The 27,480-nt window shown below is 59.5% G+C and overlaps 1 protein-coding gene across 1 annotated transcript in view; it reads left to right on the plus strand.

Annotated features, from left to right (window-relative positions):
- The first annotated feature begins 3,195 nt into the window (after positions 1-3,195).
- SDK2 (sidekick cell adhesion molecule 2) overlaps positions 3,196-27,480 on the plus strand; it is a 129,174-nt gene continuing 104,889 nt past the window's right edge. Inside the window, 1 exon segment of the mRNA XM_067547282.1 lies at positions 3,196-4,679. Coding sequence (XP_067403383.1) covers positions 4,601-4,679 — 79 coding nt within the window. The 5' untranslated portion in view covers positions 3,196-4,600.

Below are 27,480 nucleotides of genomic sequence, written 5' to 3' on the forward strand. Positions count from 1 at the left end.
AGAACGTTACAATTCAAAGGTTAATGAAAAATAAAATGGCCCCAAATCCTGGCCTGGAAGGTGAGCAGGTGCAATTCCGGAGTTGCGGCGTGAGCCCGCTATGTGCGTTGGAAAGAGAATTAGAGCCCCGGAGACAGGAGTTCTTTATTCAGCAAAGCCTTGAGCCTGGAAAGGCGTATACAGAATGACCTGGGAAAGCTTGTGTAGCGAGCTACCAGTGTGTTATGTCCCCCTCTAGTGGCTGGTCTGCTGGGGGATAACAGTCTACTACTGGCTAATGGAGTTACTCCTCTAGCTCTCATGGTAGCGATCTGTGCTGCAGTGCGAATGTCTGTGGGCTTAACTCTTGCTGAAGGATAGGGGGCAAGGCTTGCTTCCCTTTGCTATCGGCAGGAGTCATGCTTACAGAGTGAGGGTAGCAAGTGCCCATGCATGTCTGGCTCTGTACTGCTCTCTAGTCACCAGCACCAAATCCAGTCACCGAGCAGTGCGGGTGGGAACTATAGATCATGGTCCCTTGCTCCAGGTCTGACCTTGTCCGATAACGTCAGAGGAGGATGATCGTCTCCTGAATCCCTAGCTATTCGTGAGCTGCCCCATCCCGCTCCCCCGTGTCTGCAGCCCTGGGCTTTCCTGTCACTCCAGGTGATGGCTGCATCATTCCAACATGAGATGTGTGGTGCTTCAGGGCTCTCCAAGCGTGGTTCATGAGGGAAGGCTGGGGGAAATCTTTGCTATGAAACCAGACCTGTCCTGTCTTCCCAAGCACTCTGGTGATGGGAGCCTACACATGTCGGTCATAACGGGCTTACTGATGGGCAAGACTAATTGCAATGAATACGTATAACCTATAGCATATATATACATATAACCTTAGCAGTGGGGGCAGGCACCGAATCTACTGCCCTGGAGACAGGAGTCCCTGTGCTTTGCAGAGAAGGCCCCAGTCCTGTAAAGGCTAATGCACATGGTTAACACAGTGTGGGGAGAGGCGTGCTGTGGGACTACCCATAAGCAGAAAGTTAAGGCAGGTGGGGAAGTATTGCTGGATCAGGGCCCAAGGCAAGTGCTAGCTGCTCCAGTAACGGTGCCCCTCCCTTGTTCCTTTGCCACTGTGCCTCAGCTCACCTCTACAATGCCCCTTCTAGGGGTGAGACAGGATTACAATCTGCTGGGCCGGTTCAGTCCCTGTCCTCTGCTAAGGAAGCCAACAAAGAGGCTAATGAGACCAACTGCTCAGTGAGTGAGTGCTGGGATTATCACGGGTGGCATCATCTCCACCGAAGTTGACCTTTTTTTTTTTCTCCCTGTGAAGTTTGGCCCCAAATATTTAATATAAACTCTGTTATCCATTTGTGTGTGCTACACACACACATACACAGAATGCTTATGTGCATAACAATACCCACAAACGTGTACATCTGTGTGTGTTGTATATGTACGTGCACAAATGTTTAATGGAGCGAGTAGGAGTGGATGGTTCATACAGCAAAGCAGAGTAAGTCGGGGCCCAGCCGTGAGGGATTGGGGTGACACAGCTACACACCACTCCAGCTTGCAGGGGGGAATGTCACACTTGCGTACCCCAAGTGTCCCCTCACTTAAACGCCACTTGCTTACAAAATCAGACCTAAAACACAGACGTGTCCCAGTGCCCCCTTCCTGAGAGATTGCTTCCTTTCTCATGGTGTCTGGAGGAAGGTTTAGTTCGCACTGAAGTCACTGGTGCTTTTTATGCAGCCTGTTGTAAAATGAGGCAAAAATCGAAATGAGTTGCTGTCACCGCCCGGCAGATCTGTGTGTACCCCTGGGGTACACGTACCCCTGGTTAAGAACCACTGACCTAGACCATAATGGTCAGACCAGACCAATGCAGAGGTCCGTCCCGTCCCCCACGAGAACCTGATCTCCCATTTTATCTACTTTAGCTTCGCTTCTGGCGCCTGACAGGGTTCCACGGGCAGGCAGCAGACTTGCTTGTATTATGAGTGGCTGATTGTACTACACACCGACCTCCCGGCTGTACATGCTGGCACATGAAACTCCACCAGCCCTTCCGTGCCATGCCATTGCTGTTCAGTCGGCTTGGAGACCAGCCTATTCTCTGTGCCCCACACTGTGCCGGCACGAAGGCCTGCTTGTATTCAGGGGAGGAATTCCACTCCCGTGATCCAGGGTGTGACGCCCCGGCTCATCTTTGACAGCCTTTGCTAGGGCAGCTCACGCACTCCTGGAGGAGGGTGCTACCAGCCCTTTACCGTGCATGGGGGATTAGTGCTGCCAGAGCGGAAGCATGGGGGGGGAGAGAGTCGAACACACTAAATAAATTCAGCAGTCCAGTGCTGCACATGCCGACATGTCCATTTGATCATTGATCCTGGGCCAAGCTCAGCAGGCGTCTCTCTGGATTGGCCACTGTCACTACAGTTATGGTCTCCTCCCAACGCTGTACCTGTGGGGCAGCGTCGCAGCCAGTCACTGACGTGGTGGATGAGGGCCCAATCCAGCATCGGCAGGGCGGTCTACGATGCCTAGCCTCCCGTGGGACCGAGGCTGTCCTCTGGTTACAGAACCTGATGTCTGCATACCAGGAAGTCTAATCCGGTACCTGATGCTTCATGGGAAAGTGGGGAAACCTCAGACAGGGACAGTTACATCCATGTAGATGTGGGTATTTCTTCCTAAACCCAGGCACTTAGTAGTTGGTTTTATCACAAAGCATGAGGGTGGATGTTCCTTTTCAGCTTGTATCTTATTTATGACTTACTTATAATACAGTAGTGCCCAGAAGTCCCAGTCATACCCACTGTGCACGGAGCTGTACAAACCTGAAATAAGCTAGCTGCAGCCCCACGGGGTGTACAGCCAACGGCCCCCAATCCTGCTGTGGGAGTCTCTGGTGTGTGTGTAGGGAGAGGGAGAAGCTATTAATCCATGTGTGTCTAAAGCTTTTCCTTTATGTCCTTTTGCACTGACTTCTTCAACAATCTAGTGGCAGTGAGTGCCACTGGTTAATTGTGCATTTTTGTAGGTGTGGGCTTTTTTTTTTTTCTTTTTTCTAAAACTATAGGGGATTTAAAAAAAACCACACACCCCAACAGCCTTCCCTCGGCTATACAGAGGATTGGGACAGAAAGGACCAAAGCCACCCTCCACGAGGGCAAGCAGGTCTGGAGCAAAAACCTAATCCCCGCATTCTCTGGCTGCGCCTCTTTCTAGGACGGCTGCAGCCTGGCTCGCCTGGTGTATTTAATTTCTGGGACGCACCAGCTGCTCCGACTCCCCGTTTACAGGCGCTGTCAGACTTTCTCCATGTCAGTGTCCTCAGCCCTGGCCCCGGGCCTGCTTTACACGCCAGGTAGGCGTTTCCCGCCCCTGCGCTTTGCCATAGAACTGGGCTGCGCGCCCCAGCCGGCCGCTGGCTGACGGAGCAGCCCTGCCTGGAGGTTACCACGTCCCGGGAGGAGGCAGGAGCCGCCGCCGCCGCCGCCCTGGGGACCTGCCGGCGCTGGCGGCGCGAGTTCGACTCTTTCCCCGGCGCACGTTCCGGGCCCTCTCCAGCGTTGGCCACCGGGTAGCGCTCTGCGCCTCTCTGTCTCTCCCGGCTGAGGCTGCCCCCGCTGCTCCCGGCTCTGCTGATACCAGATCTTCGGCTCACTCCGCTGCCAGCCAAAGGCGAGGAGGAGCGGAGCGGAGCGGAGCGGAGGGAAGGGGCGAGCCGGGGAGGCCGGAGCCGGGCAGCGGCGCGCTCGGGGCGGCTGGAGGCACCGCGCTCGGGGCGCGCCCGCTTGAAGTCACTTTCCCGGGGCGGCGCTCGGCGCTGGGGCGCGGGGCTGGCCGGAGGGAAAGCCCGAAGGCTCCGGCGATGGGGATCGCTCCGCTGAGGGGCTAAGGAGAAGGAGGGGGGGCCGCCCCCCCACCATCGGATTACCCCCCCCCCCCACCATCGGATACCCCCCCTCCTGCAAAACTTTTTCTGGCTGGATCCGGAGCGGGCCTCGGTGCAGGGGCCACCTCGCCAGGCGGGGAGAAAACTGCCGCGATCCCCGCCGCAGCTCGGAGCTTTTCTGGCTTCCCAGCCCCGCGGGGCTTGGCTTTGCCGGCACGGCCGGTGCGCCCTGCGGAGCGAGACGAGCTGGGCGTGGGGGGGGATCCGGAGCGGACCCTTGTGCTTCCCCCCCTTGGAGCAAGCGGGGGGGGACGGGGGACGGACGCATCCGCGGGGCGCTGAGCTCCGGTCCGCGGCGGGACCGCGTGTGCTGCCAAGAAGTGAAGGGCGGGCGCCGTGTTTCTCCAACCCCCCCCGCACCACCACCACCCCGGAACTGGGAGCGGAGCCTTTTCTCGCCCGGTGCGTTTGGGCGGCGATGGGGGAAATCCCCTGAGAGCTCTTCCCCCCCCCGGGGCCGGCGGGGGTTTGTCGGGGCGCCCCAGGAGCGACGGAGTAGGGAGGGGGGGCGTCTGCGTCCCGCAGCCAGCGAGACTTTCCACGTGCGGGCAGAGCGGCCCCGATCCGGCGGCGAGGGCAGCGGAAAGGATTATAAAAGTCGGGGGGGGGGGAGTTCCCGTCCCGTCCCGTCCCTTCCGAGCCGCCCGGACCATGGCGGGGGGCGGCAGCTGGAGGTTCCTGCTCTGCATCGTCCTCGCGCTTCAAGGGAGCCCCGGAGCCGGAGCTCAAGGTAAGGGGGGGCTGTTTTGGGGCATGACCCTAGGGGCTGGGGGCTGGGGGGCGTTTCCAGAGCAGCCCCCACCGGGCACGGAGCAGCGGGGGGAGCGCGCAGGAAACCCGGCCCCGGATTTGCATGGTTCGTTATTTTTAATTGTGGGATTTGACTTGGAAGCTGCTGGAAGCGCAAGAACAGGCGCCCCCCCCGCCCCCCCTTGCTCCGCCGCTCTGCGGAGGTGTCTCTTTCATGTGCCGATTGCACCTTTGGGGACCCCCCCCGGCAGGCCCCTGTTCCCAGGCGATTAAGTTTCTTGTCCAGCGTTTGGTTCCCGTGTTTGTGTTTTAAACAATGTCGTGCCTGGAGTCTGGAAGGAGAGAGGTGTGTGTGTGTGTGTGTGTGTGTGTGTGCGCGCGAGAGAGCCGGGGGGGGGGAGACGAGAAATAAGTTTACCCCCCCCCCCCCCGAAACCCGGCTGGAAGAGGAAGGTCAGCGCTGGGGGGGGCCGGGGCTCTCTGCGGGGCTCCGATCCGGGGCTGTGACCTAAGCGTCCAGGAATGAAAACGCGGCGCTCGCCGCACGGAGCCGAGAAGCCCCGGCCAGGCAGGAGGCTGGGTCCCAGCCCTCGGCCGCTCGGCAGCCTTGGCTCTCTCCTGGCTCCTCGCTGCTCGGATTCATCCTGCGCCGTGGGGTGGCTGAGGCTCCGGCTCAGAGGCAGGGAGCGGAGCGGGATGGAAGCCAGAGAGCAGAGCCGTGCAGCGTGTGAACCCTCTGATTCCTCTCTCGCTTCATTCCTCCTCCCCCCCCTCCCCCCCCCATTGATGCCATTTAGGAGTTAATTTAGCCGGCTGGGGAGGAATGGGGTGTGTGTGTGTGTGTGTGTGTGTGAGGGGGAGCGATGACTTCAGACGTACGCTGGCCTTTAATGGTTTAAAGACACCGGCTTTGTACTGGGAGCTGTGACCTCCATCTCTCTCGGTCCGAGAATCTGGTGCCTGCAGATAAGGCTCTGGCTGGCTACAGGTGGGCGTGTTGTTAATAGCAGCAGGAGGAGCCAGGCAGAGCTTGTCCAGATGATGGTTTGGGGGCATGAAAACCCCCCTCTCCTCCCCTCCCCCTCCCCCCCACACACACACACTCACACGCGGAAAAAGAGCTTGTCGTGTGTGCCTTAGTAGATTGCCTTGCTGCCTGGTGTGTAGGCAGAGGAGATGTGTACCGGTGGCTGCCTGCTACCCTGGCATCTGGTGACAGTCGCTCTGAGCAGCATCAAAACTCCCTGAAAGGGTTAACTGCCTCCTCACTGAAATGTGTGGGGCGGCCTTTCCTCTTCCCAGCTGCAGGGAGTCACAGCTCTGTAGAAAAGCCTCGGTTTGCAAAGCCCTGTTTACACCGGCCATGACCTGAGAAGTAGGCTCCTTGTTTGATGTCTGAAAAGAACTGAAGCCAGGGGCTGGACTCAGACAGCTGTGCTTCCTCAGGGTCTTTATTGGCCGACATGGATCTGAAGAAGACATTTGCCATGCACTGAGGAAGGTAGTTTCAATACCAGTCCCCCCCCCACACACACACATTCTCTCCCTTCCCCTTTGTTACCAGAGCTCACTGCTTGAAAAGTTTCAGAAGCTCTTTTGGAAACTGATCTAATATTTGGTTAGTTATCCAAACAGCTGCTTTAAATGATTGGAGCAGATTTTACACTGTCTGTATCTCTCCAAAGCTCCTTTCTCTCTCTCTCTCTCTCTCTCTCTTCATATCTCTAGATCTGTCAAGATAATAATACAGCCAGGAGAGATTTACAGTCAGGAGACAGGAGGATTTGGCCAACTGAACTCTGGAAGCTTATTACAGTTCCTTAAATAGGCGGTGAAGGCGGTGAGGGGGGGAGAGAAATCACAACAACCCAGTGTTGAACTTTCTGCCTTTTCTTCCAAGGGCTAGTGAGAACTGGCAGCTCTGTTAGAGCAGAGCCTTGCTCAGAGAGAAGCATCAGCCTAGGCAGAGCTGAACCTTAAGAGAAAAATCTGTAGGGGCAGGAAGGGAGCCATCAGGTCGGGGGAGGCAGAGCCATAAATACATATAATGGAGAAGGTGGGCTGTGCAGCAAAATGCTACATAATCTCTCCGGGTAGGTGGATGGCAACTGCCTTTGTTGCATCCCGTTTCACGCTCTTCCATTCCCGTGTTCCTGCTATTAGGTTTCTGCTAAGATTAACCATCTGTGCGTTCTGGGATTAGCCAGGGTGTCAGCCCTGGAAAGTATTTCCACCCCTTGCTTCAAGAGGCCCCCTTCGGGGTCTGTCGGCTCAAACCCGCCACCGGTTGCTGAGAAGCTGCACCCTTGTATTTTTAAAAGGCTAGCCTGTGATCTGTGCTTCTGCCCCATCTGCGTGTCCATCCCCCCCCCCCCCGTGCTCTCCCCTCCCTCCGGCTGGAGTCGTACCCGCTGAGCTGCAGTAATGTAAGTAAATTAGAGCTGCAGTTTACAGGGGATTCGAGGCAGCGCTCTGTGAGCTAATACTGCGGGGCAGCGCGAGCCCAGTGATAAGCTAATCGCCTCCAGGATGCTTATGTGCTGTGCAGACTATTTTCAGCTACCTCTGTTATCTGAATGGGATGTGTAAACAGCTGCCTGGTTCTCCAAGGCCTCATCCACACTACCGAGTTTTGTCGACGCACGTTAGGCCGGTGGTCAGGAAGCGCTATAATTCCATCGTTTGTGCATGTTCACCCCAGGCGCCTTCTGCTGGCGGAGCGCGTCCGCAGGGGGCGCTCTAGCATCAACCGTGAGAGCAGTGCGTTGTGGGAAGCATAATTGTTAGTGCATCGAGTCATGACGGTGAAATGCACCTCGTTCTCACTGTCCCCTGGCAAGCACACGGTTTGGTGAATGTCCCCAGTGTGAGTTCGGCTGGCTGGGGGAGGGCGCTTAAAATGGGGAAAAGGGTCTTGGTGGTTTTCTAAGGGAATCACTGCAGGCAACTCGGGACAAAATTGTACATTCTGCCACCATTTTCCACAAGCGGGGGTCATAGAAGCCAATTTCTCACTCCTGAGAGTCAAGAAGAGATCCTGGTTCCCCACAGTACCGGACGATCCTGTCTCCTGTCTCATCTCGTCCTCCAACTCGACTTCCTCATCCATGACTTCGTCCTCAGGGTTGATTCTGCCGTCTGCTGTCTCCAGCCTGCTGAAGTATCCACAGGGCTCTTGGCGGAGGAGGTGGGTCACCACCAAGGATGGCTTCCAGCTCCTTATAGAAGTAGCAGGTCTTAGGCTACAAACAGGACATACATCGGTGCCAAGTGACGATCCAGGAGCGGAGGCAGGCGTACCAGAAGGCAAGGGAGTCCAATCGTTGCTCTGGTGCTGTGCCATTCTCCAACACGCCACGAGAAATCTGACCGTAGGATCGAAGTTCCTATAGCTGGAGCTGGGACTGCCCAGCCTCCTGTCCCCATATGCTCAGCAGATCCAACAGCTCCGGTGCGCTCCAAGTGGGAGAGCGTTTGCTGCGTGGAGCCGCCATGGTCAGCGGGGAGGCGAGCTCTCCATGCCCAGAGAGCAAGCAGGAAGCGGGTCCCTGCAGGTGCAAGGGGAAATCGTATGCTGTCAGCCAAGGCTTCAAATGACAGAGAGAACCTACAGGCAGAGCACACTATGGGGCTGGCCGGCCCAGATGATGGGAGCTGCAGAGGAGAAGGCCCTTGTGCCGGCAGCTGCACGATTGCGGGACTGGAGCTAAAAGAGGGTGTCTGATGTATGCGGCTGTCCATCCATGAGAGGCACACGCGTTATAGCAGGTTGATCCATGGAGCAGGTTTTCCTGAGATCTTGTATTACTGCTGGACTCTTAAACAGCTCGGTAGCTGCCCTTAGCATCCATCCCTCCACTCCCCCAGGTGATGGAGGCTGGGTGTGCGGAGAGACCCTGTGAGCAGACAGGTTGGGGAGTCTCTGAAAAGGGGAGTTTGCCCCAGAAACAAGTCATTTGCACTGGATCCAGCCTGTAGAAGGGGATGGGGATGGGTAAGGAGGAGTCTGAACCCCTCCTCCGAGCTAGGCAGTATTCCAGGCATCTAATATACTCTCCCTCTAAATTTATTGCCATCGTTTTCAGCAGCAAATGGATCTAAAGTCCTCTCTGCCCCTGGCTTCAAACTCCCCATCCACTGCCTCTCCTTAACACCGGCGCTATAATTTCTCAGTAATTAAGTTCAGAACATAACATATAAACTGGCAGTATATTATACAGGCAGTCCCTGTGTAAGAAGCTGTGAAGGTCTCTTTGATTGATTCACTCTCTCTCTGAGTTTCTCTTCTCCTTGTCTTTGAATCTCTGTCTTTCAGGCTCCCTGCTGCTCCGTTTGTTCTTTGGCTTTGGAACTATTTCCTGGTGTTAGGAATTTGCCTTCTGTTTATTAGAAGGGCTCCGAGGTTCTCGGTATCAAGTGTGGAATTTGGTTTCGGTGGATATTTTTGCCTCATTTAAAGAGTTTGGGGTCAAAAATGGTGATGGGAAGTTGCTTGGGTTTTTTTTCCCCCCCTTTTCCCCCCAACCTGTTGTTTAAAGAATTGAACTTTTCATATTTAATTCCCTGGGCCTGCGTGTTATAAATGCACGTGAGCTGCAGGAAATGGAACAGTTGCTCAGAGTTATTTGGGCGTGGGATGGGAGAGAATTTGGCTGTGCGATGTGGGCCGTCCTAATTTAAATAAAACCACAGTAATGGTCCAAAATACTTCAGTTTAACCAGAGCGGTGACGGAAGAGGCTGTGACCATGGTGGGGGGAGCTGGCTGAATCTGAGTTAGCCGGGTGATCTGATCCCAGCAGAGCCAGCTGTGCCCACAGCAAGGCGAGGGTCTCTCTGAGACAAGCAGAACGGTCCGGGCTCCGATGGGCTCTGTCAAACGCCTCCCTGCCCCGCAATCTCCCCCCACCCCCGCTCAGTTACTGCACAGGTGCCCCCCAAAACGTCCACTACCAGCCCTGCCATCTGGGTGGACCCGGGCAGGTGGGTCCCGCTGGGTAAGATCAGCAACGGCCGGCAGGTTAGCACCATGCGAGGGGGAGAGATTCCCCCTGGTGCAGCGAAGGGGCTGCCTTCCAACTGCGCTCTGAGCTGGGAGCTGGGGCCGGGCATGCCGGGGGCTGGAGCTGAGCTAGCTAGCCCTGGAGGTGCCTCGCTGCTGCCTCCTGTTAGATGGAGACTGTCTAGAACGTGGGCATTGATCTCTCTGGGGGATGCTGCCCCATCCCATCCTGGCCTAGAAGCTGCAGCGAGGAGCAGTCGCAAAGGGATTGAAGTTGGACCCGTTCCCTGCTGGCATGCTGTGCCCCCCACGCCCATGGGGAGGCGCTGTCATGCACTGGGGGATACAGGGGGGCGGGGGGAGAATTCACGGGCAGGCCTCGCTGCCTAGGTACTTGCGTGGCCCTGGCAGCATGAGCGTCTCCCCTTGCCATGTGCTCCGCTCTCTCCCGGTGCCTGGGGTTTTAGCAAGCCGGGCTCCCCCTCGTCTGTTTGGGGCATGTGGCCTCCTCTCCCCCTGCGACGCTGGGTTGGTCCGTTGGGCCCTTGAACAGCTGGAGGAAGGGCTGATTATCCGCTGGTGCTGCAGAATTCCTGCTGGCCAGTGGCTGATTTTTGCCCTCAGACTGGGTGTCCCCCCTTCTCCCGGCGCTGCCCCCTGCCCTGGATCAGCACCTGGGCTCCTCCGTCCCCTGGGGCAGGGCTGGGGTTGCCGCTTGCAGCCTTCCTCAGCTTCGCTCCCCACGAGCCTGCGATCTCGCCCTCCCACTTGGCATCGATTCTTGTGCTGCGGCTTAGTACGATTTCCCGGAGGCTGAGCCCTCCTCTGCCCCTGGTGCTTCTCTCTGTCCCCCCGCGGCTCTTTGCCAGAGGATGCCCATCGGAGCTTCTTAGTGCCACAGGGACAGTGGCCCCGGACCAATCTGGCAGGCATGGCATGCCCCGCAGAGGCTCAGCCAGCTGCATTGTTCACCCATCCAGCCTCGGCGGAGGCCAGACACCGCTCTGCGCCTGCTGCGCTGGATCGGGGCCCCCACTCGGCTGGATTTCCCCCTCCCCCCAGCGCTGCATTTTATTGAAGGGAGGCGGGCGCATTAGCTGGTGGCCTTGTGCAGAGCGGCTCGGGGAGGGAAAGTGGCTTTCAGAGAAGAAGGGGGTGAGGGCGAAGAAAGGAAGATGAAAATTTGATGCTGGTTAGAAAGCCATTAGTGGCCTGGAATGGCCATGAAATTTTGATGATATGATAATCGTAAGGGAAGGAAATATTACTTGCAGTAACACGGCCCGGTAATGACTCTGGGAGGGGGAGCTCTGGGGCTGTTCGTATGTCTGGGAACACGGTGCCATTGGCTGTAACCTTGGAAAGCTGCCCTGGGCTGGTGTCTCTCTCCGGCGCTTTGGGTCTCTGCCCCCCAGCAGTAACGAGAGAAGCGTAATCCTCGCCTGTCTACGCACCCCTGGACGTAACAGCCTGGGGTCATGGGAGGGGCATGGCCCCGGTCTTGGCAAAGCCCCCTTCACAGGCATGGGCCATAAACCAAAGGGGCAGGATTCCACCTCAAGGCGGCATGGAAGCCAACCACGCAAGCGCTTTGGGACCTGACCTTAGATAAGCGGCTGCGGGGGCATGAAAGCCCGGTGGGCGCCATGCTGGTGAAGGGAGCCCCGTGGGCATGGTGCCAGAGGGGGGCTGAGCAGGGTTGACTGGCTGGCTGGAGAGTCCCCTGGGGTGAGTCACTGCCCCCTCTGATTGCAGCACTTCCCTAGGGCAGGCGAGACGGGTGCTGGGCACGATGCGCCGCAATCTCCGTCTTTGCAGCCCTTTGCAAACCAATTGCTCCAGGGGCGTAAGAGCCCTTCTCCCGAGATGGGCAAACTGAGATGCCAAGGGGTAAAATGGGCTGCCGACGGTCCCACAGCATGCACCGCAGACTTGCGTGGAACCCGGAGTCCTGGCCTTTACTCCTGGGCTCGGCGCACTCCCCTTCCTGGGATACATCCTAGCCGGCGCGTCCGGCATGGAGGATTCGCAGGGGCATCTCGGGAGCCAAGAGCCGGTGGTGGCTGGCGCTGTGTAAACACCTGGGAAGTGATGCAGTGATTATGTAGAGACTCTCCCGTTCCTCTCTGCAGCACATCCCCACTGAGCGGCAGGCAGCCCTGTTAGTGCTGACGTGACCTCGCCAGTCATATTGCATAGGATTTTTTTTAATTTGGAATGTAAATGCCTAGCCGGCAGCTCTCCTCCCTCGGGCAAGGCAGCGGTCTTTAGAGCTCAGAAACTAAGCAGGGTCAGGACTCAGACTGGGGCAGGGAGACTTCCAGGAAAACCCAGCGTGTCCCACAGGACGAGAAAGAGGGGATGGCGCTGGGCTTCCGCAGACTGGCTCTGTGCTGTCCGCGGTGCCGCCTTTCTGCTGAGACTGAAATCCAGGCCTGGCCATGTCTGGGCTCGCTAGCAGAAAACAAAAATTCTGTGTGGCTGATCTCAGGAGCCAGGATATTAACCCGCAAGCCCTGGCTCAATTCCAGCAAGGCAAGTGCCTGGGAGGCACGAAACCTGAAGGTCCCTGTATGGCTCCCGCTGGAGACCCATCCCCGCAGCGTGGCTCTGACAAAGGCTGCCTCCGCGTGGCTGTGAATCGCTGAGCGCTCGGCTCCGGATGGAAGGTGCCGGGTGACCATTCGCAAGGTGAAATCACTGCGAACCGTCTAACGTTACCAGACTAAAAGAGGAATGCCGCCCCTGCCTCTCCGGGGCTGCTCTGTGGCAGGCACCAGAACGGCTCTGAAACGTGGGAGAGCTGGGCTCCTCTGGCTTGTGCGAGGACAGGCTGAGCCAGCCCAGGATGAAGCTGTCTGACCACTTCATTTCTTGCCTCTGTGTAGGAGCCGCCCGGCCCCGAAAGCTCTAACTTCTGAAGGCTCTGTAGTGTTCTCCGGTGCCTGGAGCTGGGCCTCTGGTGGGGTGTGCGCAGTCCGGATCTCGGCCGGCGCGGCGGGCTAAGGGAAGCAGTGGGGGCCTGCTCAGCCCTGGCTCTCTGCACAGGAGGAGGGATGGCTGTTTACCTTCTGTGAGCAAGGGAACGTCGAGTGCGGAAGCTCTGGCTTTGAATGGGAGACAGATCAGCTTGCACGACGTGCAGGGCCCTGGCTACAGCTGTGAGGGCGAGCAGGACAGGCGAGAGAGCCTCAGTCAAACCCAGCCACTCATCTGCACTGAGGCTCCTTTGAACTCTGCGGGAAAGCTGCCTGGACCTGGCGAAGAATGAAAGGAAAGGGGCTGAATTAACGGCGGCTGCTTTCAGCTCCGATCTGCGTTTTCACAGGTCGCTCTCGGGCTTCTTCCTGGCAGAGTCTTTGCTGCCAAGTGGCCGGCCTGGTGCTAGGGCCGGGGTACAGTCCTGAGGAGCAGACGCAGCCGGTGCTTGAGGCAGGCCAGGGCCACTGACGGCAGCGTCATGAGGGGGCGTCAGTCCCGCCTCTGGTTTTGCACCCCCCTTTCCAGTGGCTGGAGCAATCAGGCGTTGGGCTGTCGGTGCTCTGAGCAGGGCACATGCTATTAGCTGGAGTGGGCATGCAGGACGGAGGCTGCATCAAGTCTGGGAGCAGAGACCAGCCACTCCTTCCTTCCTGGGAGAGGTGATCTGAGGCCACGGGGATGGGATCCCCAAACCTGGGCAATTCAAAATCAAACCCCTTGGCGGTGCCTTTTTGAAGATTCTCTCTGCCCCCCTCCGAAGGCTCTGAAAGTGTCCGGCTGGGTTGCTGGCCTCCCCGGACGCCCTGTGCCTCTCAAAGGTGGGATTTTTACAGCTCCCCTCCGTGGTCGTGGAGGAGCAGGAACCAGAGCCCTGCGGGGGTCCTGACGTCAGCATGACGCCGCGGACTGCCGGGTGCCTTCCCGACGGTTGACGCCCCTCTGCCGAGGTGGCCCCCGTGCACCCTGGTGCGTAATGTCTGGCAGATCCCGGCATGCCGGAGACGCATGTTGCGTGAGGAATCAGAGCCCAGCTGCAGCCTCTCGCAGCTGGAGGGCGGTAGCTGTGTCTGGAGTGATGGGGAAGCACTACCTGTCTCTTCCCCCATCCGTCAGAGCCCCCAAGCAACGCACCGAAGGAGTCTGGCACATGCAGCTCGCGGCAGGCCAGAGGGCGAGTTCCTACCACGCCCATGGCACCCGGTGCTTAAAACAGCTGCGGGCTGACCTCGCCCACGAGTGCCGGCACGCAGCGCCCCCTCCTGAGCCCAGGGGCCGGGCAGCGTCACCTGAATGCAGCTAGCTTGTGTGCGGGCGGCGCTCAAAATACAGCCGGCCCCCACCGTGGTCTGCCAGACCAGCTGTGCCCAGGGCTGGGTTTAGCTTTGTCCGTTGCAGGGCCTTGTCATCCCCTTCCCGGCCGGCGCTCCAGAGCAGAGCGATTGCTTTAAGACAGGCTAATTCTTCCCCTAAATGATTTGCTTCTCTCCTCCTCAGCCTGTTTCCAGAAGGGCCGGCCCGGCCCTGACCCCACCAAAGAGGGTGCCTGGGTTTTCTTGTTGCACACTGTCATGCTGGGAATGTTTCAAAACAAAAGAGCAAGGCAGGAGCTTTGTCCAGGCTGGTAGGAGGAAGAGGCAATTACGAATCAAATGCCGGACTAGCCAGGAGTCCTGCGGTCGCTCACCTGCCGCTGCGGAAAGCTCTCAGCTTCCACACGTTTCAAAATCAAAAGCTGGTAATTCAGCCCCATTGTTTTGGAGTTTTCCATGAGACCGGGCGCCGGAGGGACCCTGGACTGGAATAAGAGGCTGCCGGAAGCAAGGAACCTGCTTTCTTCTGCTGTATTTATTTCGTGAAACACTGTGGGTGGGAAATATCCGTGGCAGCCTTGTCGGGACGAGGACGTGACCCAGGCGGGTGGAGAGGCCTGTCGAGTGTCCATGCAGCTAGTTCTAGAGTGCGACTGCCTAGTCCCTCTCCCACCCTCGGGGAGCCCCTTACCAGCCCTGCCTGTTTTCCTGGGCAGCCGCTGAGATGTTTTCCCCCTACACCTTGCTCCATACCCTCCCAGCCAATAGTGCTCTCTTTTCTCGCTTCCTGGTGGGCATGAGATGGGGGAAACGGGGTGCTTGCTCCCTCTTCAGCCCTGTGGGAGCAGAACAGGGCATGTTGTAGGCCCTACGGAACCAGCATCTATCAGCTATCAAGCATCTCCGCTGCACAGAGGGGTTCTGCTCCGAACCGATCTTGGAAGGCGGAGGGTATTCCTCGCGGGTGGCAGGTTATGCTGGGTGTGCCAGATCTGGAGCTGAAACTACACTGAAGTGAAATCCTCTTTCAGACGATGGGTCCCAAAGGGGCTAGTTAAACAACCGGCGTCTTCGTATAATCCCCAGAGGCGCCGTGCACGCACCCTCGGACAGCAGCCCCCTGTTGTTCTTACGCTCTGTGCCGGTGAGGTGCCGGCTCCCCGCTCAGGGTGGGGTGGAGCAGGAAGTCCCCCCGTGAGCTGCCCTCCAAGCTCATTATCCAGTCGCACGTTGCTGGGTGGAAAACAGTCAGGGCTGGGACTATAATAAATATGCCGCTGTCAGTGTTGATGTGATTGCACTAATGAAGACAAATCAGCCACGAAAGGGAGCTGCCGCGCTCTGCTGCCACAAGCTCCCCCCCCTCACCCCCGGGGTGTCTGCACTTAACCCCTTTTTCCCGCGCTTCCGCAGCCGAGAGAGGAAGCCGAGGGAACGTGCCGGACGGGTGGGCGGAGGTGGCGGATGAGCGAGCGGGATAAAGCGGGGTCTGTTCTCGGCGGCGCGCAGGAAAGATGACGGGAAGCGGTTAGGAGTCGGGCGCCTGTGCCTGCCCTTGTAAAATGGGATTGGAGCTGGTCTCCCGGGAGCACGGGGCTTTCTGGTCTCCGGATCTCGCAGAGGACTCGCCGCTCTGCCGGGCTGGACACCAGCCGTGGTGCACTGAGCCACAACGGCTCAGGCCTGGCCTGGGGCGCAGGGAGCTGCTGCTTTGGGAAGGGGAGCTATAGGCCCCTGCAAAAGGGGGCATTACCACCTGCTGTCTTTGGAAAGCACCAGGGGATCTCTCAAGTCTCCGGCTGGGCAGAGATGCACCGTTCCTGGGGAGAGCAGGGCTGATTTGGGACCAACGGGGGCTGCAAGACGTACGTGGACTGTCCTGTCAAGCACCCTCTGCGGATTCCTCCCGGGGCTGCCTCTCTCTCGGTGCCACAGGCTCAGGCCTAGGGAAGAAATGGCGTTGGTTCTCCCTGGGAGCGTGGCATTCCTCATGCCTTCTCACCCCAGGGAAGGGACCTGCCATCCGGGGAATCCAGGCAGGGGCAGAGCCGACGAAGGATGCCCGTGGCCGCCTGACTGCTGGGCAGGAACCCAGCCGTTCAGCCTGGCACTGGGCCCGAACCAGAACCCTGCCTCCCGACACGAGAGCCCATCACAGAGCGGAGCCGTGTGGCCCTGCTGGAGCGTGCCCGAACGTGCCGGAGGAGGCAGGATAACAGATGGGCTGACGCTGCGCACGGGGACCTCCTGCCGGCGGTCCGAGCTTCAGGGCGCTCTGCAGGGAGGCAGTTTGTTTTGCAGCCGGTTTCTCCGAGCGGGTAATTAAGCGGAGCGCCCGCAGAGCTCCAGCGGCTGCTCGGCTCCCAGCACGCCAGGCTAACAGGCTGGTGCTCAGGCTGCAGGCCGGGCCTGCGATGACTCGACGGCTCACTTGTGTCCTCGTCCCACGGGCCTGCCCCCGGAGGCACCCGCCGGCCAGTGGAGCTGACCCCTGCGTCCGTGTGACGCCGGGCTGGGTACGAGGGGAGGTCGGGAGAGCTGCCTCCCTTGGGTGAAATTCCCTGCCCTTTGAGGGACGAGGAGCTGTCCACTTCAACCCGTCGCTGCTAGCCCGTGAAGGCTTGGGCGCTGCTCCCTCCGGGGCCGCCGTGTGCAACTGCTTCTGGGGTGGCTGGATGGTGTGAGGCGAGGGGTGTCTCCTGACGGCCCCAGCGTCCCAAGCTCTCCAGCGGGCAGGAAAGGCCTTGGTCCCGAGTGAAAGGAGCCATCGGGGCGCCGCTGTACGGCACTGAGACTTCGGGCCCCCCCGTGTAGCCCTAAAGCCGCCCCGCCCCACCCCGCCATGCTGCCGGGAGCATTGAGCCGGCAAATGCTTTGCATTCCTTCCCTGCCCCTCTCTCAGCAGCCGGCCGTGGGCCACCTGCCTCCTGCCAGTTGGGCAGCCCCCGCTCGGGACCTCAGAAATGCTTCTGCTGCCAAGGTCCTGGCTGAGGATTGAGTTGCCTGGGAACTGGGTAACCTGATCCTGGGAACTGGGGCAGGGGGCAAATGGCTGTGCCTAGACAGCAGCAGCTGGTATGTCTCCCCCCCCCACCCCCGGCCGCCTGGCCTATTTCCTACACTCTCTGGACCGAAACGGCCGGCTCCGAGCCCTGGAATTAGCTGCAGGAGGGTACCCGGGAGCGGCGTGGGTGGAGGTACGCTGAGTGGGGCTGGGGCTGAGCCAGTCGCCGGCTCTCAGCCCTGCCCAGAGCCTGGCGTTGGGATTCCCCTGCAGAGGTGTTGCCCTGCTCTCCCTGGCCCGTAGTGACGGCTGAGGTCAGGAGAACCAGCGCCCAGCTCGGAGTGGGGGGGGCAAGGGGTGCTGCCCTGTGCCCTGCCGGCCTCTTCCCCTTTGAAGCGGAGCAGACGTGAGTCTCGTGGGGAAGAGCGAGAACTGTGTGCTGGGAACGGTCCTCTCCCCCGGCCCTGCCTCCGAACAAGGGCAGCTGCAATCTGCTCTTTTATTTGCCGGCCAGGTGCCACCTCCTGGCAAGCCGGCGTTGCAGCCCACAGCTGGGCAAAGCCAGAGGGTCCCTTGGCAAACACCTTCTCGTGCTGGCAGCTGGGCGTGCAAATGTCAAGGGCGGGGGGCCTGGAGAGATGAAATCTTCACGGCCTTCTGAAAACACAGGACTCGGGGGGGAGGCCAGAACGGGTTGCAGCTCCCAGTTCTCCTTCGGGTCTGCAGGGCCCTGCCGGTTCCGAAGCAAAAGCTGCCCAGGGTAAATAGAGCTGATCTCCCCACACCCCCCGTCTGGGACCTTGGCATAGCGATGCCACGCCCGGCATTGGGATTGTGACTTCAGGAGCGGCCGGACCAGAGAGCCGAGATCTCGTCGCACTTTGTCTCCCTCCCCAGTTCGAGCGGCCTTGGTGTCGGAGCGAGGGGCAGGGACAGGCGCTAGAACACTTCAAATTCTGGTTTTCCAGCCGGCAACCAAACGCCGAGCAGGCCTGGCCAGCGGGCTGAGAGAGTGTGTGACGCCCTGGCTGGCCCAGGTGATACCAGAAGAGGGACTGGAGAGGGGAAGGGGTTGCAAACCCCCCTCACCTCCCCAGCTCTTGCACAGAGCGGGGAGCTCCGTCAGGGCCCTGCAGCAGGAGGATCTCATCAGTTGCGTGGGAAGCGCTGTCCATGGAAGAGGAGCCATTCCTGTTCTCTGGCGCCCCGGGAATTTCCCCCCAATTCTCAGCTTTTATTCTCCAGGTCACAAAACCAGTTTCCGTTCATACCCGAAAGGGTTAAACAAAAGCATTCTTGGTCTGGCGACTGGAGACCATTAGCCCTTCCAGGAACAACTCTCCCTCCAGTGAGATGAGCATGTCTGCCTGTGGACCCTGATACCCCCCGCTAAGTGGGGTGGAGTGCTCTCATTATTCAGAGGGGGAAACTGAGGCCCGGAGGTGCCACGACTTGCCCAGAGTCACACCGCCAATCAGTGGCAGCGTTGGGAATGGGACCCAGGTGTCCTGACCCCCCTAATCCGCTACGTCAGTAGCTGGGCCGTGCCGTCGGCAGGAGCGCGGGCAAGGTGGCGGCGATGGAGGCCCCCTGCACGAAGGCTGAGCACGGTTTCGTCTGAGCTCCTGGGGCGCCGTGTGCGCGCGCGTCTCGCTCAGTTTTGTCTCATGAATCATTACCAGCCCTAATGTGAAAATGCCAAGTTCCTGGGAGCAGGGGAAGGGAAGGAAACCTTGACGGGTTCGACCATTAGCGGCAGGAAGTCATTGATCTAATTTTAGCTGCGATCGCTAATTGCCTTTTACGGCGCTGGGTGAAGTGACTACCTGAGACAGCCCCCCCTTCTCCAACCTTGAGCGCTTGCCCTGACTCACACGTGGGCAGAATTCCACATGCTGCGTTGTGTTTTTGGTCCAGGAAAGTTTGCCGCTTCCCCTCCGAACCCGGGGTGCTCGAAGAGAGGAACAGCTTTGCCAGCGGCTGAAGCCAATGGGCTTTTTCTAGCTGCAGAAGATAATGCTGCCATGGGCTCTGGGAAGAGCTTTGCTCCAGAAACGCTTGTGATGCATGAAGCGTCTGGCGGTCAGACTGGAGGCCAAGTGGCTAACTGGGACCCCTTCCAGGTCGCTGCTGCGTCTGGAGAACCGGTGCCTGAGACCTGGGCACAGGCGGAAGGGCTGAGGCAGTGCGGGTGGGGTGCATTGGAGTGCGCAGCATGTGTTTATTGCAGCAAATCATCTGACGCAGGACCTTCTGTCACGGGGGAGGGGGAGGTCTGGTCCCTTGCCAGCTCCTGGGCCATGGTACTGGGGCTAAATGCACAAGCAGTGTGTCTGGATCTGAGTCTGCCTAGCATGGTCCAGAGCCATGGGACTAGACCAGAGGTTTTGCAGAGCCTGGGGCAGCTGATGTTCCCGGGAGGCCGTGCAGAGTCACATCCAGAGAGCGCAGTGGCCTTCTGCTTGGCCCCGGGTCACTGTTTAACCCTGGAGGGCATCCCCTGGCCTGCTGCGACTCCAGACCTCCCCTCACTTTCTGCCCTCCAGTCTCCGACCCCAGCCTGACTCTCAGCCGGGCTCTTGTCCGTCCATCCCGGCTGCTTGCCTCCTTGACTTGCGGACGCCAGCCCAGCCCCGCCTGCTGGCCTGATCCCGGACCGGAGGAGTTGGAGCTTGGTGCCCGTGTCCTCCTAGCAGCATGTCTAAGAAAGCAACGAGCAGCATCTTCCTCCTCTTACGCCTGGTTATTGGCCAGAATTGCTGCAGCCTTCCCCCGCTGTCGGGGATCCTTCCTTCCTTGCATCCGGCTTGAGCGGCACCCGTTGGCCGGGCCGGGCTCGCTGTTCGGGCTGCGCAGCCAGCCTGGGCAAACCCCATCCCGCTTCCCGTGCCATCGCCCAGGTGCGGCCTGTTGCCCTCTAGGTGGATGTTCTTTGGCCCCTCCCGAAGCGTGGACAGCTCGGGACGAGACCTGCTCAGTTACTGCTGAGGGGGAAACGAGCCCCCTCCGCTGATGCTTCCCAGCTTTCCTGGGCCATGTCTCTCTCTCTCTCCTTGGCAGCGCCGCACGCTGCTGGCAATCGGCATGCCGTTCTGCTGCCTCGGCAGAGAGGAGCCGGGCCTTCAGGGTGACACCTGTGCCCAGAGCGCGGGGAAGAGGAAGAAACCATGCCAGAGGCTGGTGAGCCAACGGGGCTGGAAATCAGCTGTGGCCCAGCTTTTCCTGCCAGCCGGGAGAGGGCAGCGCGTCGTCCTGCCGCCAGGTCGTCCAGGAACGTTCGTTTCGTTCGTGTCTCAGCACAAGCTGCTGGCGCGGAGGGCTATTTTTAGAGCCCCGGACTGATCCCCCTTTTTGTGTGGGTCTGTGTGTGCTAACCAGAGGGTGTTCCCATGGGACAATTCACGGTGCTGGGGGAGGGGTTGAAGAGAAAAACATCCACATGGTGCGTCTACGAAATCCTGAATTTAGCTGCCTCCAGCTGAATGAGATACTGGCAAACCTGGGAGTCTCCGTCTCGCTCCTACATGACGGCGGTTTGGTGAGGGGCCCATCCCACGCGGGACTGGGGGATAAATTGGCTCATTCCCTGCAGTGGGAGGTTTTTTTCCCTGGTGTCTCTCCCCCACCCGGGGGTCTAACCTCTTGAACAGGATCAGCTAGCTGTCGCCTTTCCGCGGGGAGGGGGGGGGGGTAGTGCTTGCCTGGAAATGGAGAGCAGAGAGACCCTACTTTCTTCCACCCTGGGCCCAAAGCTTTGGAGGGGACCCAAATCCAAACCTCTCCTGGCTTTAGATTTGCAAAAGCCCCCAAAGCTGCTCCGGATCACGTCCATCGTTCAGCGGCGGCGTGAAGAGAGATGCCCCCAAATGAGAGAAGTTGGGCTTAATCTCTCCCTAGCGCCAGGGGTTAACTGGGTCCCCCTCCAGCGTGGATGTTAACCTCTCGTCAGCCCTGGCATCCGGCCTCCTGTCTCCGGGCGGCTCCAGCGTGGAGCTTGCCGGCGTTGGCGTTTTCTGAAGGGGCCCTGACCTCCTGATCAGGCCGCTGTGGGAGCATCTTCAGGCTGCTGCTCTCCCAGGTGCTCCCCAACTGGGATTTCAAGGTTGCCTCCTGCTGGCGACCTCAGCCTAACGCCTCATCCCGTCCGGACGAGGCAAGCTGTGCTGCAGCCCGGTCGAGCGGAAGCCGTTTGTGCGTGCCGCAGACGTAGGCTTTAAGCACGCACCTCCTGGCGGGTCTCTTCTCCGGTGGAGAGACTTTAGCGGCACTCTAATCCTGGGGCTGGGAGCAGGGGGCTCTGGTGCAAATCCCAGCTCCGACACTCCCTCCCCGCCTCCTCCTAGTCTCTTCGCCCCTCTGTCTCGCTCCCTGAGCCCTCTGCGCAGCGGCAAGGATCCTGGCTACCTGGCAGGGAGGATAAACGAGGCGTCTGGGAAGCGCTGGGCATGCGGCCCCATGGTGGATGGCCTGTTCACACACGTCCTCGACGCCCCGGCAGGCCTCCACCCCGGCCCGTTTCCACCCCGACCTTCCCTGTCTCGCCAAGGAGCAGGACGTGATGTCCGGTGTCAAGCCCACAGCGGAGCTTCCAGCTCCAGGGGCCATTTCTCTGTTCGCTGCCGAGGCCGTTCCCCTGCCCCGCCACCGCCCTGTCCACGGAGGGTCGGGGTTGGCGGCTCATGGGGCAGACTGGCCGGTGTTTAACTACAGCACGGGCCAGCGGGAGCACATCCCCTACGCTGCCCCACTTGTGGGAGGCTGAGGGGTCTCCAGTCCGAGGCCTCTCCCCTGGCCAGCAGGGGACCCAGGAATGGCAGCTCTTGGCTGCAGATTCCTGTCGGCTGCGAGCTGGGCCGGAGACCCCATAGGACTGGTTCACTCTCCCTTGGCCGTGCCCTACCCCACACCCTCTGTCCATCGCTAGTCAGGCCCCATCGTCTTTCGCCCCTTCCCAGCCCCGTGGGGCGAGATCCAGATTCTTTCTGTCCGATTCCCTCTTGTGCCGTTGTCACCTGGGACAGTGGTGCTGACCGGAGTGGGACTGGGAGTGAATCACTCCGGCTGTTTTCCAGAGCCCCACACGTTAACCGTGCCCCCGGTGTGACTCTGTTTAGGGCTGGCGGGAGCTAGGCTGGTGCATTGCGAAAGGAGGCTGGGTTTGCAGGGCGGAAGGGGCTGCGGGTGCTTCTGGAAGAGAGGCTTTGTGTGATGGAAGTTCTGGGGAAGCCAAGTTACAAACGAACAGTCCAGAACTGTCCAGGGAGCCCAGCTTCGCCCAGCCGAGCACCCCACTGGCCACAGGCTGGGGGCACCCGCCAGGCCTAGACGGGAGCAGATTTTAGCTGTCCTCCACCTTTAATGTGGAAGTGCAGCCCCTGGAGCAAAGGGGTCCCAGCAGCCAGGGCGCTTGTTCCAAGGAGCTCATGGAAACTCAGAAAAGCTCAGAGGTCCCTGGGACTCATTTCATCCCAGACCTGTTCTGTGCATTGCTGTTCTTAGCAATTCCCCGCCCCTGTGACGGGCCTCAGCCTCCCTGCCGGAATTAGCCGCGCGGGGTGGGCAGGAATGCCATTCCAGGGGGATTTAAGAAAGGCCCGGTCCCTGCCGGTGCTATTGACTGATGCAGTGGGTGGGGAAGGCTGGGTCGGGGATGGGGGGTGGACACAATAGCTCAGATTTCAGAAACCCAAGTTTTGAATGCCGGAAACCAGCTGACGGCCATGAAGGGGGATAAAATGGGATTAGCCCGTCCTTTCCAAAGAGAGAATAGTCTGCAGAGAATCACAATGCGCTCACTGTCCCGCCGGCTTCCCGCTTAATTTCTCCAGCCCCGCATCAGCTGTGGGAGGGGTGGGGAAAGACACAGGGGGGCGGTTGGCTGATGCGCTTCCCGCTCGTGCTGGTGATAGGGGCCTCCAGGTTTCCCCCCTTAGCCATCTTGCTACATCTTGCTTTTCCTCTGCAAACAGAGAACCCCACCCAGCCACCCAAGAATTTCTCCAGAGTCTGGACGGCTTCTTTCCAGTGCGGGCAACCCCAGGGCAGCCACTACCCCATCTATAACAGGAATAGCAGACTGCTTGGCAGTGCATTGCCATATAGGGAGATGGACGAGTGAGTCCCTGCGGGGCTGGGCACTGCAAGCTGGGGGGGGGCGTTGCTGTGAGTGGTTCCTTCGGTCCTGCTCTGGGTCGGTCCTTAGTCCACGCGCATGAGCACCTTCCTGCGGAGTGAATTCAATGACATGGCTGCCTCTCCAGCCAACGGTCAAGGGTGATTCTCCAGGCTCCAGCCCAGAGTAGGAGGCAGGCGGTAATCCGGGGGGAGCCCAGGGGGGTGCTGCTATGGGAAGGGCTTGCTTCTTGCAAACGACCAATTCTGGAAACAGGAGAGCACTTCACCCCACCGAGATGGGCCCAGCTCCAAACTCCCCCATCCAAACGCCCCGCACACTTGGCCCCGAGTCCCCGCCGAAGTTAGTAGCTTGCGTGGGAGTGCCGGGCAACTGCAGAGCCCGCTTAGGTTCCCTCTTGCGCCTCCACACACAAGGTACTTAGCGAGACCCTGTAGCCTAGGCCACGTCAACACAACTCTCTTCCTGCTTGGGAGGTGAGGACAAGCCCCCCCCAGGACAGGAGCAGGAGCAGAAGAGGCTGCATCTTCTCAGCCGGCTTGCAAAGGGCTCCGGGTTTGCTGCTCAGGGCTCGGTTACTTTAGCAACCACTGCACGGTGAGGAGTCAACTTCAAGAAGGGACCTGTAGCGCGCATTGATTTTGTCAAATTGCAGAGGAGCGGAGACGGGGGGGGGGGGAGGGGGAGGGCGCAGCAGCAGCAACTGAGTCACACTTGGTTAATTTACAGCTGCATTGCTGTGGAGGTTTGTGTGTGTGCGCGGGGGTGGGGGGGGCTGGAGCTGGTGAAATGAATTGATGTTTATTTTGATAATGAGTTCTCAGTGCATTCGCAAACTAATAAAATCAACTCATTAGGCAGCATGTTTAATTCAAAGATCTGCTGTTGGGAGATTCCCCGTTCCCCACCCCCCCGCGGCGGCTGGGTGATATTAGCACCCTGCCTGAGCATGGATGTACGGTGTATTCCAGTGTGCGCCTAGATGGGAAGGGCAGTAGAAAGGGAGGGGGAGGGGGGCTTGAGGCTTGAACCCATTTGAAATTTGGCTTGTTGCTAACAGAAAACGAAGGGCTGACTGCGCTAAAAGACAAATGAAATCCAGTGGCTAGAAGCTGAAGCTAAATAACTTCAGCCTAGAAATAAGGCTTAGTATTTTAAGTGAGGAGAATTAACTGCTGGAGGAAATTACCAAAGGACGTGGTGGATTGTCCATCATTCGGAGTCGAGATTAGGTGTCTCTGTCTATAAGACGTGTTCTAGTTCAACCAGAGGATATTGGTTTGATGCAGGAATTGCTGGGTGACATTCTCTGGCCAGGAGGTGACACTTGATGCTTGCTGTGGTCCCTTAAAGATCTATAATTTGGTAAAAATAACACAATCCTTCTGCTTAATTTTGTATATTACCTGGGTAACCTGTGAAGAGTCTGATTAGCAAACGACTGCAGGGCTGGCATTCCAAGAACCAAGAGGACAGCTCAGCAATTGAGCGTGGAAGGGCTGTTTGTTCAGACTATATCATTTTGGTTGTCTTTAAAGCTACTAGAACTGCAATGACCGACTAACATTTTGGAGAAAGGCAGTCATTGTTAAAGATGCCCAAAGTCCATTAATTCAGAGAGTCATTCCCTGGGCTGGGCTGGGCTGGGCTGGGCTGGCAGAAAGTTGGATCGTGTTATAGGATGCAAAGCATTCGAAAGCTTCAAACGTAGTGGGGCGTCGGTTTTTCCCCCCCATATAGGAGCATGTGTGAGTGGGGAACCGGGCCCTAGGAGTGCGTGGGGAGCCTGCAAAGCATTTACGACTCCTTTGTGGTACCATGCGGTGTGCTTCGGCCCCACGTGACCAGCCGGGGATGGCGTATTTTCAGTGCGGAAATGCCCTTTCGTTGAGATTTGGTGACCAAACAGAAACGGTCCGTGGCTGCTGAACGCGGCAGCGGAACGGCAGTGGCTTCGTTGTGCAGCCTCGTGGGAGGGGACCAGCGCGCGTCCGCTTTGCCCAGCGCCAGCCCTTGTCCACGTGAGCCGGGCGCCACAGGCAGCAGCGTCGCCATTTAATGCTGCCGGTGCTTTCCAGCCGGCTGGCTCAACACCCGTTATCCTCAACACCCGTTATCCTCACACACATTATCCCGTCCTGTGGCTAGGTGACTTGCCAAGGGTTACCCAGCAGGCCCACGGCAGAGGCCAGGATGTCGCTCATGTCTCCGGACTCCCATCCCAGTGCACCATCTGCGGCCCCACAGCGTCTTCTCCTAATAGCACAAGAGATGCACAATCAGAACTCGTGGGTCGTGTAACCCCTCGGGCAGGAGGAGATGAGTTGCGGGAGGCAGAGGGCCAGCCCGAAGCCCTGGCTGGCCCCATGTGTCTGGGGCTGGACCCCCAGCGTACATATGTGTGCGTAATTGGGCACGAGCCATCTGGCAGGGCTCGTACTCTCTGCACAGTGCGCGTGTTCCCAGCAAAGCTTATCGCGGGCGACGTGACCTTTCCTCTGCCGAGGCTGTCAGAGCCCCCGCCGCTGGGAGCTGCCGGGAAGATCCCCCGTCACCTCTAACGAGCGTCAGATGGACAGTCGGGGGCTGGGCTGGCCGCCCCCCTCCGGGGCATTTATTGTGAACGCAGGCCAGAGACATAAACGTGAGCGGTTTGACTGGAGCCCGGGCGCCGCGCCTCCTGCACGGGGAGACGCGGCGACGCAGTCAGCGGGCGTAGCAGCCGCTCCCCTGCCTCCCCGTTCGCCTCCCGACGCATCTCCACCCCCGGGGCACAACCTGGGGTGACGCAGGGCCCCCGTCCCCCGCCTTCATTGCTCCTGGCGCATCTACAGAGGGGCAGGCCTGAGTCTCCCTCCAGAGCTTGTCTCCTCTCTGCCTCCCAGCTCGAGGGCTGTGGGATGATGCGCCGGCCCGCGGGCTCCCCAGCACCCCGGCCGGTTCGCAGGCTCCCCGGCTTGGATGTTCTCTGCAGGCCCTTTCAGGCCAGAGGGCCAGCTTGGAAGCCTGATCCTTGTGTTGTGAGCTCAATTTGGGAGGGGGGCATCAGGGGCGGGGGTTAAACCGTCCCCGCCAGGGCTCTCCTCTGCTCCCCTTGGCGTCTCCCTTCCCCGGGCGTTGCAAGGGGCACCCCTGCAATGGCTTGTGCTGTGCCTCTGGGCGTCTGAGCCGCCGGTCCCCAAAGCTCGCCCGTGGTCTGTGCCTCCGCATGGGAGTCTCTGGGCGTCTCTCCCGCAGGGGATGGCAGGGCGGCCTCACGGCCTGCGGGGTGCAGGTGGTCAGCTGGGACGATCACGGGGGGTCCTTCTAATCCAGAGAAAGGGCACCAGGCGCTCCCTGCTCCCGACCAGGTGGGTCTGCCCCCAGGCCAAGGGCCCTATAGCGGCATGTGGCTGGCTGGGCAGAGACCCGCAGCGGGGTGTTTTGGCCCAACCCGGGGCCAGCGTGATTCCCACGTGGCCCACCTGCTGCAGTTCCCACGTGGGTCGGGTCTGAAGTGTCGCCCTCGCCAGCACCGTGTCCCCCACTGAACCGGAAGCCCCCCGCCGGGAGCAGAGCTGGAGGAGCCGGTGGCGAAAAGGTCGGTGCCCTTTGCCTGCAAGCGTCCTCTCCGTGGCTAGCAGGGGGCGGGGCGTGGGGGCAAATCTTGCCAGATGTCAAGGGCATAAATGCCCTGCTTCTTGGCTGCAGGGAGAAGAGCTGGAGAGGGAGGTGAGGACAGCAGCGTCTGTCCTTGGTGCGGCCCTGGCTGTGCTCCTTAGATCATGTTTTCACGTGTGTAGACAGAAGAATTAGAGAGAAACCATTGCTCTCTCACGGCTCCAGCGCCGAGTGCTAGAGTCCAAGGCCAGAAGGCGCCGTTGGCCTCTTCTCGTCTGACCCTCCCTGTACACACAGGCTGGAGAACTGCCCCGCGGCCATGCGAGCGCTTCCCCCTGCTCTCTCTGTCACTCCTGGGGAAATTAGCTGCTCCCCAGCCCCCCTCCTCCTCTGGCAGAGCCTTAATTGCACTGAGTCACTCGTCTGAGTCACTGAGACCAGGGAGTGACCCAGATATGGAGAAGCCGGGTAATCGCCGCCTCTGAAGGATCTGGCAGCCTCTTAAGAAGTTTGAAGGCATTTCGGGCTCATAGCCAGAGCCGCCAAGTGATTGAGAGCGTGGGGGGGGAAGGGGGCAGCAAGCTGGGGCAAGTCGGCTCGGCAAATGCCGGCAGCAGCTGGCCATTGCTCACACTGAGTCTTGCTCCCGGCTGAGCGCCCGTGTGCACACGGGGGGCGTGAATGTTCATCCAGCCTGGGCTTAAATCGCAGTGTGTTCCCCCCCCAACGCACCAGTGCCTCTTGGGGGGCG

The sequence above is a fragment of the Emydura macquarii genome, unplaced genomic scaffold (genome assembly GCF_026122565.2).
Source record: "Emydura macquarii macquarii isolate MOO-44397 ecotype Brisbane River unplaced genomic scaffold, CSIRO-AGI_Emac_v2 contig_1230, whole genome shotgun sequence".
Taxonomy (NCBI): Eukaryota; Metazoa; Chordata; order Testudines; family Chelidae; genus Emydura; species Emydura macquarii.